General features: G+C 40.3%; 1 protein-coding gene across 1 annotated transcript in view; it reads right to left on the reverse strand.

Moving 5' to 3' along the window:
• Positions 1-2138: 2138 nt before the first annotated feature.
• Positions 2139-14132, reverse strand: part of SHQ1 (SHQ1, H/ACA ribonucleoprotein assembly factor) — a 100300-nt gene continuing 88306 nt past the window's right edge. Inside the window, exon 11 of the mRNA XM_002758578.5 lies at positions 2139-3696. Within this exon, the coding sequence (XP_002758624.3) occupies positions 3147-3696 (550 nt within the window). The 3' untranslated portion in view covers positions 2139-3146. The remainder of the gene's footprint in view (positions 3697-14132) is intronic.

Raw genomic sequence — 14132 nt, forward strand, 5'->3', positions numbered from 1 at the left:
TTCCCCAGCAGCTTCAACTCAAGTGGGAAAATTCATATTTAAACTATTAATGGAGACTTACACTTCCAGTCCCAATGGAGTAACAGGGACCAGATTTACCCTCCTGTCAAGACATAACCAAAACAGAGAAACGAGAACAATACAGTACAGAACACCATGGCTTTCAAAACTCTGAACTTCAGGCAATGAAAGACAGTGATCCTGAGAGACAGAAAACAAGGTGAGACCTATGACTGCCTTACCTACTGCCCTGAAAGACTTTCCATGCTGTGCAGGGAAGGACAACCCATGCAGAACCCAGTGGGTTCAAAGACAGAACTGAGGACTTGGGGATATCAAGGCAGCTAACCTTGGAGGGCAAAGCCAGAATGAGAGAGGGGGCGGGGGGGGAAAGAGAGAGAGAGAGAGAGAGAGAGGGAGGGAGGGAGGGAGGGAGGGAGGGGGGAGGGGGGAGAGAGAGAGAGAGAGAGAGAGAGAGAGAGAGAGAGAGAGAGAGACCAACCCTCTTCTAGAAGCATCTGAAAAAATTAGAGGGGGCCAGGTGCAGTGGCTCACGCGTATCATCCCAGCAGCTTGGGAGTCTGAAGAGGGCGGATCACCTGAGGCCAGGAGTTTGAGACCAGCCTGGCCAATGTGGCAAAAACCCATCTCTAATAAAAATAAAAAAAATTAGCCAAGTACATGGTGCATGCCTGTAATCACAGGTACTCGGGAGGCTGGGGCAGGAGAATCACTTGACCATGGGAGGTGGAGGTTGCAGTGAGCTGAGATCACATCACTGCAATCCAGCCTGAGCATCAGAACAAAACTCTATTTCAAGAAAACACACACACACACACACACACACACACACTCACACACACGAGAGAACAGTCCTCAGTATGCGCACAGGGAACCGTGTGTGTTCAATCAGCCAGGCTGGAAAGCTCATAATTCATAAGGCATAGTAGAGCACTACTATGGAAAACCTAGTAGTGGGGAATAATTTGCCCTAGACTGAGCACCGCTTCAGACCTGCCTAACAAATTACAAAGCAAGATCCGTAAGGATCGAACTATTTCCATGTCACTAAACTGCATCCCTAACCAAAGCTAAAGAGTGTATTTAAGAATGCATATCTAGCACCTAAGAAGGTAAAATTCACAACATGTGGCATCCAATAAAAAATTATGAGGCATGTCAAAAAAAAAAAAAAACTAACGATGAAGACTTGTATCCAGAATTTATTAAAAGCTCTCAAAACTGCCTAGAGTGGCCACTCATGCCTGTAATCCCAGCACTTTGGGAGACTGAGGCAGGCAGATTGCTTGAGCTCAGGAGTTCAAGACCAGTCTGGGCAACATGGCAAAACCCCATCTCTTCCAAAAATAAAAAAATTAGCCCAGCATGGTGGTGCACACCTGTAGTCCCAGCTACTTGGTGGGCTGAGGCACGTGAATTGCTTGAGCCCAAGAGGCAGATGTTGCAGTGAGCGAAGATCACGCCACTGCACTCCAGCCTGGTTGACAAAGTGAGACTCCATCTCAAAATAAAACAAAACAAAACACATATACACACACACACACACCCCACAAACAAACAGAAAGAACTCTAAAAAAAATGATATCCCAGCCTGGGCGACATGGCGAAACCCATCTCTATAAAAACTACAAAATTAGCCGGGCATGGTGGAGCAAGTCTACCTTGCTCCTACCTACTCAGGAGGAAGTGGGAGGATCACTCGAACCTGGGAGGTTGAGGCTGCAGTGAGCAGAGACTGCATCACTGCACTCCAACCTGGGAGACAGAGTAAGACCCTGTCTCTCTCTCTCTCTCTCTCTCTCTCACACACACACACACACACACACACACACACTCACACTCACACACACAGTTAGATTTGAACAGACGCTTCCACAATGAAATACCACTGCACATCTATAAAAATGGTGAAAGTTTAAAAGACTGAGCATATCAATGACAAGCAGGTGCAAGACTGGAACTCTCATAAACTATGACTTTTGGTGGGAATGTAAAATGGTACAGCCATGCTAGAGAACAGTTCGGCATTTTCTTAATGCACACTTACCATATGGCTAGGTCATTCCACTGTCAGATATTTACCTAAGAGAAATGAAAGCAGACATCCACACAAAGACTTGTATAAAAATGTTCATAACAGCTTTATTTTTACAGCCCCAAACTAGAAACAACCCAGGTGTCCATGGATAGGTCAATGCACAAATCTAATCCATCAAGGAACTAGTACTCAGCAATGAAAAACACAAAAACAGAAAGTCTTGACACATGCTACCACACAGATGAATCTCAAAATAATTACACTGAGTAAAACAGACCTGACCAAAAAGGGATATACGTTGTATGATTCAATTTACATAGAATTCTAGGACATGCAAACTAGTAACGGGGCAAGAGTGCACTTGGGGATGATGGGCCTGTTCCTCACCTCGATCACGGTAATAGTTTTACGTGGGGTATACTTATGCCAACGCATATATACTTTAGATATGTGCAGTTTATCGAGGGTCAAGTATACCTCAGTAAAACTAAAATAAAAATATTAGTGGGCTCTACATTCTGGAGATACTGGCAGTAAAACGATTATTTTCAGCTTGAAATATTAGCTATACTTTGGTATAAATACTTTTGAACTTTATCTTCACAGCTGCAGCAAGGAAACCAAAAGGTATAAACATTCACTGATTGAAAAACAATGTCATAAAGTCATCCCAGTATCTGTGAGGGGCTGGTTCCAGGACCCCTGAGGATGCCAAAATCCTCAGATGCTCAAGTCCCTGATAGAAAATGGTGCAGTACTGGCATATAACCTACCCACATCCTGCTGTATACCTTAAATCATCACTAGATTACTTATATTACCCAGTATAATGTAAATGCTGTGGAAATTGTTATACTGTATTATTTAGAGAATAATAACAAAAAATCTGTACATTTGGTACAGATGCAATTTTTCCTTCAATATTTTTGATCTGCAGTTGCTTGAATCCACAGATGTGGAACCCACAAATACAGTGGGCTGACTGTATATACTAAGAAAAATTACAAAGTGAAAATGAGGAATTCTCATTCAGCAAACGAAACCAAATCTAACATATTTCTCAACAATGAGTAAAACCACTTAAGAGTCAATTATTTGGTGTCTGACAGCTGTCTCTCTCCTGCATACTGTGGTTTACAGCAGTGGTGCCCTTGGGTTCAGAAACCTGAACTGTGGTCTTCAGTTGTTCCCCAAGCTCCTCTATCAGAGGCCCAGACGGTCCAAGAGGCCGAGAAGAGGCAAGCGGCTTTCCCTGACTGACATCAAACTCCTGGATGGCTGTGTTTCTGCATACTCCACCATCAACAATAAGAAGGGCACTGCTTTCTTCAAGAAAGGAACCTTGCAAAGAACTGACTGTTTCAGATGGACTATCTTTGGGTTCATCTTGTTCTGAGTCTGAGTCTGAGTCTTCATTTCCAGACGACACGGTACTGTCGGAGTCCTCCGAATCACTTGCTTCAGAGCTGGAGGAAAGTATCTGCTGCCCAGAAACTGAATGGGCTGCTTTTAATGCAGTTTCTTCCTCCTGGACAAGAAGCGCTGCTGCTTCTAGTTCTTCCAGTTCTAACCCCAGCTGGGCCTTTGTAAGGGAGACTTCCTTTAAGGCTTCTGCAAGAGCTGCCAACTTTTTGGATCTTGAAAATATTTTAAGAAGAAAGAATTAGCATTATTTATTAATTGGCCTGAAGATAACAGGGTATACACTTCCAAAAAATAAAACTGAATCTATATTTTACATGGCACACCAGGATATATACCATAAGAGATCCAATATACACATGTAAAAAATGAAGCTACTGAAAGTATTACAAGGAAACAGTTTTCCTTTATGACCCTAAGAAGGAGGAAGGCTTTTCTAACAATGACTCAATTCAGAAGCCACAAAAGAAATGACTGATAAATTCAACTAAATAAAAATCAATTTCTTGGCCAAGCACAGTAGCACATGCCTGTAATCCCAGCACTTCGGGAGGCTGAGGCAGGCAGATCATCTGAGGTCAGGTGTTCAAGACCAGCCTAGCCAACATAGTGAAACCCCATCTCTACTAAAAATACAAAAAAATTAGCTGGGCACAGTGGCAGGTGCCTGTAATCCCAGTTACTTGGGAGGCTGAGGCAGGAGAATCACTTGAACCCAGGAGGCAGAGGCCGCAGTGAGCCAAGATCACATGACTGCACTCCAGCCTGGGTGACAGAGGGAGACTCCATCTCAAAAAAAAAAGAAAAAAAAATTAATTTCTTCTGGGTAATATATTTATAATGAGAGAGAGAGAGAGAGAGAGAGAGAGAGAGAGAGAGAGAGAGTGTGTGTGTGTGTGTGTGTGTGTGTATACATATATTCTAATAAAGCCTAATTCTAACAGAGTTCCTAATGAGTATATAACAATCCAACAGAAAAATGGACAGAAGATACAAGCAGACAATTTTCACACAAGGAAATACAAGTAACTCTTAAATATATTAAAAGATGTTCAACTCTGGTCAAATAAGAGAAATACAAATTAAAGTCCTATTGGAGATCTATTTTTCATATGTCAGATTGGCAAATACCCAAACATTTAATATTATTCTGTTAGCAAGACTACAAAAGAAAAGGCACTTTCATAAACTGATGGAGGGAGATTAAATAGCTACAACCCCCCTGAAGGAGAACTTAGCAGTAACTTCCAAAATGGCAAATGTATATACCCTGAAGCCAGCAAGCCCCATGTCTGGAAATTAAACACATGTAGCACACACGCTACATGACATAGGTCTGAGGTTGTTTACTGTGACATTGTTTTTTAATACCTAAAAATGGGAAACAACCAAATGTCCTTGATATGAGACTGGCTGACTGGTTAAATAAGTTATGGCATATGCATTCAAAGAAATAGCCTACAGCTGTACAATGAATGAAGCTCTCCATGGGCAAATCCAGACTTACTACTTAACAACACAAAAGGTTCACCATACATACATGCTACATATATGTAAAAAGGGAAAAAAACAAGAAAGATATCAAAACAGATGTTTCTATTTGCTTGTATAATTCTCAATAAACTCTCCAAAGTGACAGAAAACAGTAACTTCTGTAAAGGAGACAGGGTGGGAACTGGAAACATGGGGGATGACACAGGGTGATGGTGTGATGGAGCCTTTTCACTATTATTTTTAAACCTATATAAATGTTCACAATCTTAAACTGTACCGGGGGAAAGCCAGTATCAGAGAGCAGCATGGAGTGCTTTCTTCTTTTCATGAGGAAACCATTTCATATTATTTCAGATTTTTTTCTCTCAATTACCTGCTAGATTTGTAATATTACATTGTATCGAGTAAATAAACTCTTCCATTATTAACTTGGATGCATTTAGTTGCTTTGTTTTGGTTTCTAAAAGAACCAAAATGACACAAACTGCCAATCTCCAAAGATGACTATTATTCCAAAGGGGAAATGTGATGTGGTGACTGAAGAAAGGCAGCAGTGAGTGCAAGCGGTCAACACGCTGACATGGTTTCTGTTTCCCTGATTCCAAAGATTAAATGAATGTACAAAACATGGAGTGGCTTTGAGACAAACTGGATGAGGGTGAGTTTACAAGATAAATTCATTTGTAAAAGTGTAGTTCATCCCATAATATTGGGAAAATGAAGCTTCATTTCAGTGGAGCTGAAGCAAACGGATGGTACAATGGGAAATACCGAACAAAGATGGTATTTTTCATCTGGGTGCCCGTGTGTATCTGAAGTGCTGTTTCTCAAAATATTTAGCACAATAATGAGATTGTGCAGAGATTGCAGCCCCCATCCCCTGCTGCCCCTTCACACATGTAATCAGGCCACAGAAGCACCACTGCAGTGTCCAAAGGTGAGCGGGAGGCACAGTGTGGTGAGTGGGAGAAGGCCATCAGCCATCGTCGACAGGTAGCTTTCTCTTATGTAAGGAAAGCCTGGGTTTGGTGCCAGAATTTCCAGAGTGCTTAGAAAAGGGGAGGGAGTTAGGATGAAGAGGAAAACCAAGGTGAGATCCACTAGAGTCAGTTAATGATTCACCAAAGCGTTATAACCCCTGGCTAATCTTTTATCAGTCTGAGGCATTTTTAAAAGCAGTTATGGAATATGACAGCTGCAACATAATTTGCATTGACACCCAAGATAGTTGTAGATGATGTCCACTATGTATTTTAAAACCTTGACTACCAGTGGTAAAGGATTCAGTCTGAGCTGCTGAATCACTTTAAAACATCTCTGGCCCAAGGTTCAGCCAGGCTAAGAACTAGTACACCACTCTGCTTCTCCATGAAGGGGAGTTCTCTCTGGGGAGTGACACGCAGCTTAAGAAATAGAGAGTGATAAATTTGGGAAAGAGGATTTTGCCTCTAACTATAATACTAGAAATAAAAATTTAACATAAAAGCTTTTACTTCAGTGACTCTGTATCTCATTTTAATAGTCATGACAAATACTTCTCATCAATATAAAAAAAATGATGTTCCACTGACATCACTGCACTTGCTCCATTAACCACCCTGGGAATCAGTGCCATTGTTATCCCTACATTACAGATGAGGAAACTGGAGCTTGCAGGGGTAGGAGAGCTGCTGAGGTTCACTCAGCTAACAAGGGGCCTCCCATGAATACACAGGCTCTGCAAAGTGTCCTTTCTTAAGGCCACATTCTTTACTTCTTCCCAATTTGAGCTACACTCAGCATCTTCCAAATGAGCAAGTTCTGACTTGCACAAAGCCCAGAATCCTCCAAAGGAACTGTGACTAATGTATTTAGCTTAACGATGTTAAATGAAGTATCTATAAAAGCTTCATCTTTGGAGGTTTAGAAAAGAAGGGGAAGTTTTGAATTATTTTTGTGAATATTGCTAAGATATCAAACATGACAATTCTCAAGCTGATACTATTTGGATCTTTGTTACTGTCTACGATACAGATATTGTGTCCTGTCTTTTGCAACAGTATAAACGTGGAATTCCAAAGCTCCTCCCCTGGAATCTTGGCTCTTCTCAGAAAACAAACCCCACAGACAGTGGGACTAAAAATATCAAGTCTAACAGGCAGAAAAGTGGGGAAGCCGAGTCCAGGGGCCGTAATAGGAACTCCTGCCTGTAACAACCTGGAGTGAATTTTTATCTTTCAGGAAAAAGTTTCTTACTTTCAGCAATAAATTATGTTTACAATGACCAGGTTATACAGTAAGTGTACATATATAAACACACACACAAATATATATTTATACACGTATATATACATACATATACGCACCTGTGTATGTATACATATATACATATATATATTTATGTGTATGTATATATACATATATGTATCTTGTTTTTCATTTTTGATCCTTCACCAAGCTTCATTTCTATTTTATTATCTCACCTTTACTACCTCAAGCTGGTTAGCTTCCTAAATTAATATTAAAGTTCTGGAGGAAACTTTAATAGAAGAACATTCTGAACTCTCCCCCATTCTTAAAGAATGCTAGGATAAGAACTGATTAAAATTTCAAAATAGCGTTGGTGTAGAATGTGACCCAACAGTCTGAGGAATCAAAGTTGGGTTTGTTTTTATTCAGTTGCTTAGATAACCTAGTAATCACTGTTCACAAAAAGGGAAAATATTCCTGTAGGGCAAAAAAATTAAGCCACGAAAGAGTAACTGGTTTGCTTTTTCAACCACTAGTACAATTAGAGTTGATTCTAATCTGCCACTCCTCACAAATTCTAGAATCTACTTCTGTAACAGACTTGCCTTTTCAGAAAGCAGTTCACTTAAAGTAGGTAGTGGTTTTTCTCGGTCATACTCAAAACAGACTAGGCTAGTACATGTCCAAAAGCTTGGTCAAATGGCATTATTAGGTAACCACTCTTACAAACATTAGGCATGTTTTCTTTTGGGGGGATATGCGGACAGGGTCTTACCCTATTCCCTGGGCTCTGGAGTACAGTGGCACAATCACAGCTCCCATAGCCTTGACCTCCTCGGGCAAAAGTGACAAACCCACCTCAGCCTTTTGAGTATCTGCGACTACAGGCACATGCCACCACACCCAGCTAATTTTAAAATTTTTTTTGTAAAGACAGGGTTTCCCTACGTTGCCCAGGCTGGTCTCAAACTCCTGGGCTCAAGTGATCCTCCCACCTTGGCCTCCAGAGTGTTGCAATGGCCTGGCCATTGCACATTTTGATACTCTCAACACACATATATGCTGAGTTACTAGTTACAGTATATGTTTTTTTGTTTGTCTCACTGGGTTTCTTTAGAGACAGAGTCTAACACTCTGCCTTCCAGTCTGGTGCGTGGAGTGCAGTGATGTGACCTCGGCTCACTGCAACCTCTACCTCCCTAGTTCAAGCAATTCTCCTGCCTCAGCCTCCCAAGTAGCTGGGATTACAGGCATGGGCCACCACGCTCAGTTAATTTTTGTTATTTTTAGTAGAGACGAGGTTTTGCCACGTTGGCCAGGCTGCTCTCAAACTCCTGACCTCAAAGTGATCCACCCACCTTGGCCTCTCAAAGTGCTGGAATTACAGGAGTAAGCCACCAGGCTCAACCAGGTATATGTTTTGTATCTAAGTGAGAATCACCTAACTGTTAAGAATGTATTTATTATAGAATGAAGAGACTCTGCATTTAAAAGAGACAACTGGATACTACTACTGTCATATTTTAATAAAATCACACTCAAATTAGATTTTTCTTAGTAAGTTACTGGGAATGTAATCCTACCATGTAACTAAAAAAAGACCTTTCTTTCTTTTTGCATATGTGGAATGATATCCTATTTGGAGAATTTCTCTTTAAAGACTGCAGGCAAGTTATGCTGCATGTAACTACCACGAAAGAGTAAGAGCAACAGCGGAAAGGACATGTCTTTGGCTAAGCTGATATAAAATTTCCTCAATTATTTTACATTTGGTGACTGTATTCAGGAGGGGAAAAGCCTCCACAGCCTTATGAAGCAACCAAAACAAAATGCAAAAGGAGCCTGAAATGTAGGGGGTGGGGAAACTGGTACAAGTGGAAAGCATACATCCTGTTTTTTGCTGTAGAGTTTTTGTCTCAAACTATCAATCAACTTTTCACCACTTCCTGCAGTAGCAGGTCTAATATAAATCTCATAGTAACTGACTAGGTTTCATTTCCTCTGCCCAAACCTAGAAGCCTGTGAGGCATGACATACTGAGACTACAGCCTGCAACTGATCACATAGGACAAGACTCCAGTGAGGCAATTCCAGATAGTTCAACTGGATGTTACTGGCTAACTTGGCCTTTTAATTTCGTAGCATACCACACACACAATCTCAGGCACTATCTGGGACCAAATAGTAGATCGAATTTCTTCTCTTTCTTTTCTTTCTTTCTTTTTTTTTTTAAAGAGAGATGGGGTCTCACTGCATTGCCCAGGCTGGAGAGCAGTGACTAGTCAAAGGATCAGTAACACCACAATACAATGTTGAACTCCTGGGCTCAATACAATGAGCCCTCCTGCCTCAGCTTGCCATCCAGGTGGAACTATAGGTAAGTGCCACTGAGCCCAACTTCAACTTTCTTTCTGAAGCGCCTTTACTGCCCATCGATGGTCAGCTGAATGAAGAAAACGTGGTACATATACACCACGGAACACCGTGCAGCCATAAAAGGAAAAATATTATGTCCTTTGCAGCAACATGGATGAGCTGGAGGCCATTTTCCTTAACAAACTAATGCATGAACAGAAAACCAAACACCGTATGTTCTCACTTATAAGTGGGAGCTAAATGATGAGAACACATGGACACATAAAGGGGAACAACACACACCAGGGCCTATCAGAGGGTCGGGAGGGAGAGGATCAGGAAAAATACCTAGTGAATACTAGGCTTAATACCTGGGTGATGAAATAATCTGTATGTCAAATTCCCACGACACAAGTTCAGCTATATAACAAACCTGTACATGTGCCCTGAACTTATAAGTTAAATTTTTTAAAAGGGCATTTATGATAATGACATGTCATTGTTCCTCTCTACTGAAAAGGACCAGTTATAAACTTTAGAATCCTTGGCCCAAAACACACATATGTAGCCTGATCTAAAGGTAATGTCACTGGCTTTAAGTAGAAGTTGCTAGTGAAATTCTTATCTTGAATCTGAGAGCTGCTATGGAAAACAAATACCAATGGGTGCACAGAGGAACACGGAAGTTCTTATTCTCTAACAGTGAAAAGCATTTCTCAGCCATTAACAAAACCATTCAATCTCTATGAACAAGAAACGACTAACTTAATATAAGGATGGCTGCAATATAAAAAGTTATTTAACCATACACAGTTTGGGTCAATAAAACAACTTTTCAAACAAATTTCAACTGGCTTTGATAGGCTTTTTGTGGGCTTAGGCTCTGAGAAACAACATCAAGTCCACCGATCAGCAGAATCTATTTTCTGAAAACTCCCTGTATTAGTTTCCTAAGGCTGCCATAACTACCAGAAACTGGTAGCTGAAAACAAGATAAATAAACTGATTTTTTCACAGTTCCTGTGGCTACTATTAATAGTTCAGAATAAAGGCGTCAGCAGGGTTGGTTCCTCCTCAGGGCAGAATCCGTTGTGCCCTTCTCTTAGTCTCTGGTGCTGCTGGCAATCCTTGGAGTTCCCTGGCTTGTAAATGCATCACTCCAAGCTCTGCCTCTGTTGTTACAGGGTGTTCTCCCTATGTGTTTGTGACTTCACATGGCCATCTTCACTGTGTGTGTGTCCTAGTGTCTCTTATGAGAATACCAGTCACGGGGGATTAAGGGTACACCCTACTCCAGCATGACCTCATCTTAACTAATTACATCTGCAATGACTCTATTTACAAATAATGTCACATTCTGAGGTTCTGCAAGGACATGAATTTTGGAGGGACACTATCTAACACAGTATACCCTGTAGAGCTGAAATAAATAGAGAGTGGAGATGCTCATTAATAGAGGATAATAGACCAGAAAAAAGTAAATCAACTTAAAATGGATACCAAAATTTAATACTCAATAATGATAAGGTTAAAACTTAACCTTGAGGCTGGACGCAGTGGCTCATGCCTGTAATATGAGCACTTTGGGAGGCTGAGGTGGGCCGATCACTTGAGGTAAGTAGTTTGAGACCAGCCTGGCCAACATGGTGAAATCCTGTCTCTACTAAAAATATAAAAATTAGCTGGGTGTGGTGGCAGGTGCCTGTAATCCCAGCTACTCAGGAGGCTGAGCCAGGAGAATCACTTGAACCTGGGAAGTGAAGATTGTAGTAAGCAGAGTTTGCACCACTATACTCCAGCCTTGGCAACAGAGGGAGACTCTGTCTTAAAAAACAAACAAACAAAAAAAACCAAACACTTTACCTTCAAACAAAACTACAAACTACAAAAATAAATTGATGAAACGTTTAACAATGTTAACAATATGAGGTTACAACTGCAACTGTGCACTGATTCTCAAAAACATCAAAAAATGAACCAAATATTAATTGTATTTGTAATTATTCTAACAAAATTATATTATAGCACCATCTAACATTCATCACATCATGTGGGTCTTCTTGTAGGAGAATCAGAGAAGGTAATTCTTACAGAAAAAAAAACAAGGGTATCATCAGTTTCCTCAAGGGCCTCTCAATCATGTAAAGCTCAAATCAATCCTTCAATATTCAAAATAAGGACTTTCCACTAATTTCCCTATTACTGTAGAATTTTCTTCTTCAATTGTTTACTATGGTCAGTGGTTCCATGTGGTTCAAGCACATCTCATATTACTTACAATGTTTTCGTGAAATCCTTGATCTTTTGGTTGACTTGCAATTTATTCACACTGTACAATATCAATGATCAACAAGAAGTCAAACAACAAAAATACTGGCAAGATGGCTGGGAAAGATGCTAGGAAGGAAATAATATACTAGAATGGGGATGAAATTTATTAAGAGGCTTGCTCATTAGTGAATATTTTTGAGTTGTGACTACCATCGCTTTTCTTTGTAACTTCCTAAGTGCAGAAACTCAATGAATATTCACAAAGGACTTCCTACATGACACATATAGGTGGCTGTACTAGAAAGATCCACTGAAAGTTCATTTTACAGAGAGCACAGAAGTCATCTACTCCAATTCTTCCACCTTATAAACGAAGTTGACGTGATTGGCTATGTTGATGCAGATTGAAAGTTTGTGTGACTTAAATTGCAAGAGCTGCAACAAGATATTAATCCCAAAATTCCAAGCTTAAGGGCTCTTTTCTCTCACTTGCTCTCTCAACTGCTTAAAGGGTAGTTATTATGACAGAGGTAGAAATTATTTAATCTTTGAAAAAGACTGTTGAAAACTTCTGTGCTACTTAATTCCTACGGCGAAGTCAGCTTGATTGTGATGTACTAAGCTTAGGAAAAATACAATATGGAGCTAGAAAATAATCAGTATCCAATCATTCCTTAAGAAAACGATAGTGACCATGTTTCTAAAGTCCTGGCAGAAAATAACTTGTCTTCTTGAAATGTTACAAAGTATATCAAGATTTTAAAAAATCACAAAATAGACCTTCACATCCTTTTATGAAAAGCCAGTTGTAGGTTTCCTGTGATTAGATTGACAAAAGCTCTCAAGACAATTCCAACAATTCAACAACTAAAGTTTATGAGCGCTAATCCTTAGTGCTTAAGTAGAGAATATTCATGAACACATTAATATATATCTGACACACTAAACTACAGATTCCAAGAAGGTGGGTGAAACAAAATTTTTATTTTTACTTATTTTGTTCACTTTTTCTTTTTTTTAAGAGATGGAGTCTTGTTACATTGCCCAGGCTAGAGTGCAGTGGCTCAATCACAGCTCACTGCAGCCTCAACCTACTGTGTTCAAGCAATCCTCCGACCTCAGCCTACTGAGCAGCAAGGATAAGAAGCACACACACCATGCCTGGCTAATGTATAATTTTTTCTTGTAGTGACAGGATCCTGCTACATTGCCCAGGCTGGTCTCAAACTCTTGGGGTCAAGCAACCCTCCTGGCTCCAGCCTCTCAAAGTGCTGAGATTACAGGCATGGGCTACTGTGCTGGGCCAAGGAATACGATGTTTAGACGTCTTTGAATAACATAATCAAATCACTATGGCAAATAGCTATAATAAAGACTCAACCACCTCTTGGATGCTACACAAGAGACAAAGGTTTCCTGATGGCATCCATTAAATAGAAAAGGCTTGTACTTCCCATGTAATAACTCTGTGCAGGCTTTCTAAGTATCTCACATGGTAAACTCATGAAGTACTTACAGCAACTCTGTGAGACAGGTACCATTATTATCCCTACTGGTAAAATAAGAAAATAATGTGACACCTTCTTTGGGCCATGGAGGACCAAATACGTTATATTATCACAGAAAGACAACTCTAAAGGCCTCAAGCAGAACACCACTTTTTAGGTTAATATGTTTGTGAATTCACATACAGTTTCCCTTGGTTCACAATTATATAGAGAACCATTTACTTTAATCTTCAAAGAATAAACAGGTGGGCTACATGTTTAAAAAGTCCTCTATCAGAATTATTCTCCTGCACACAAGGGGTGAAAGCAGGGGAGCTGAAGGCAAGGAGACAGGCTCTGGCTCCAGCAGTTCCTTTTGAGAACAGTCTGCAAATAAATATGTACATACATACATGTGCTCACACACACACATTGGTACATACATACACACATATCCATTTTTTGAGCAAAATAAATGACTTTATTTAAAAAAAGAAAAAACTCACTATGGCAATGCTAAACACTGAAAGAAGGGCTCTCATAAGGTTTGTCCAAATGCAGAGAAGCCATCATTTGGCTCAACCCCGACCTCCACTTAAGAAATGCAAGGGTGAGGGTGACAAATTGGTTACAAAAAGTACAATGTCCATAAAGAACTATTTGAAAGAAATGCAGTTCACCCCAGCTTTGAAACTGTTTTACATTTTTGCCACACCAAATTCACAGAGATGAAAATGTGGGTCTCATAAATTTGCCACATTTTTCTCTACTCCCTAGCAGAACTGCTTTTGCTAAAATGTGCTTCACTGTGATCC

Source organism: Callithrix jacchus, chromosome 15 (assembly GCF_049354715.1).
Source record: "Callithrix jacchus isolate 240 chromosome 15, calJac240_pri, whole genome shotgun sequence".
NCBI classification, from domain to species: domain Eukaryota; kingdom Metazoa; phylum Chordata; class Mammalia; order Primates; family Cebidae; genus Callithrix; species Callithrix jacchus.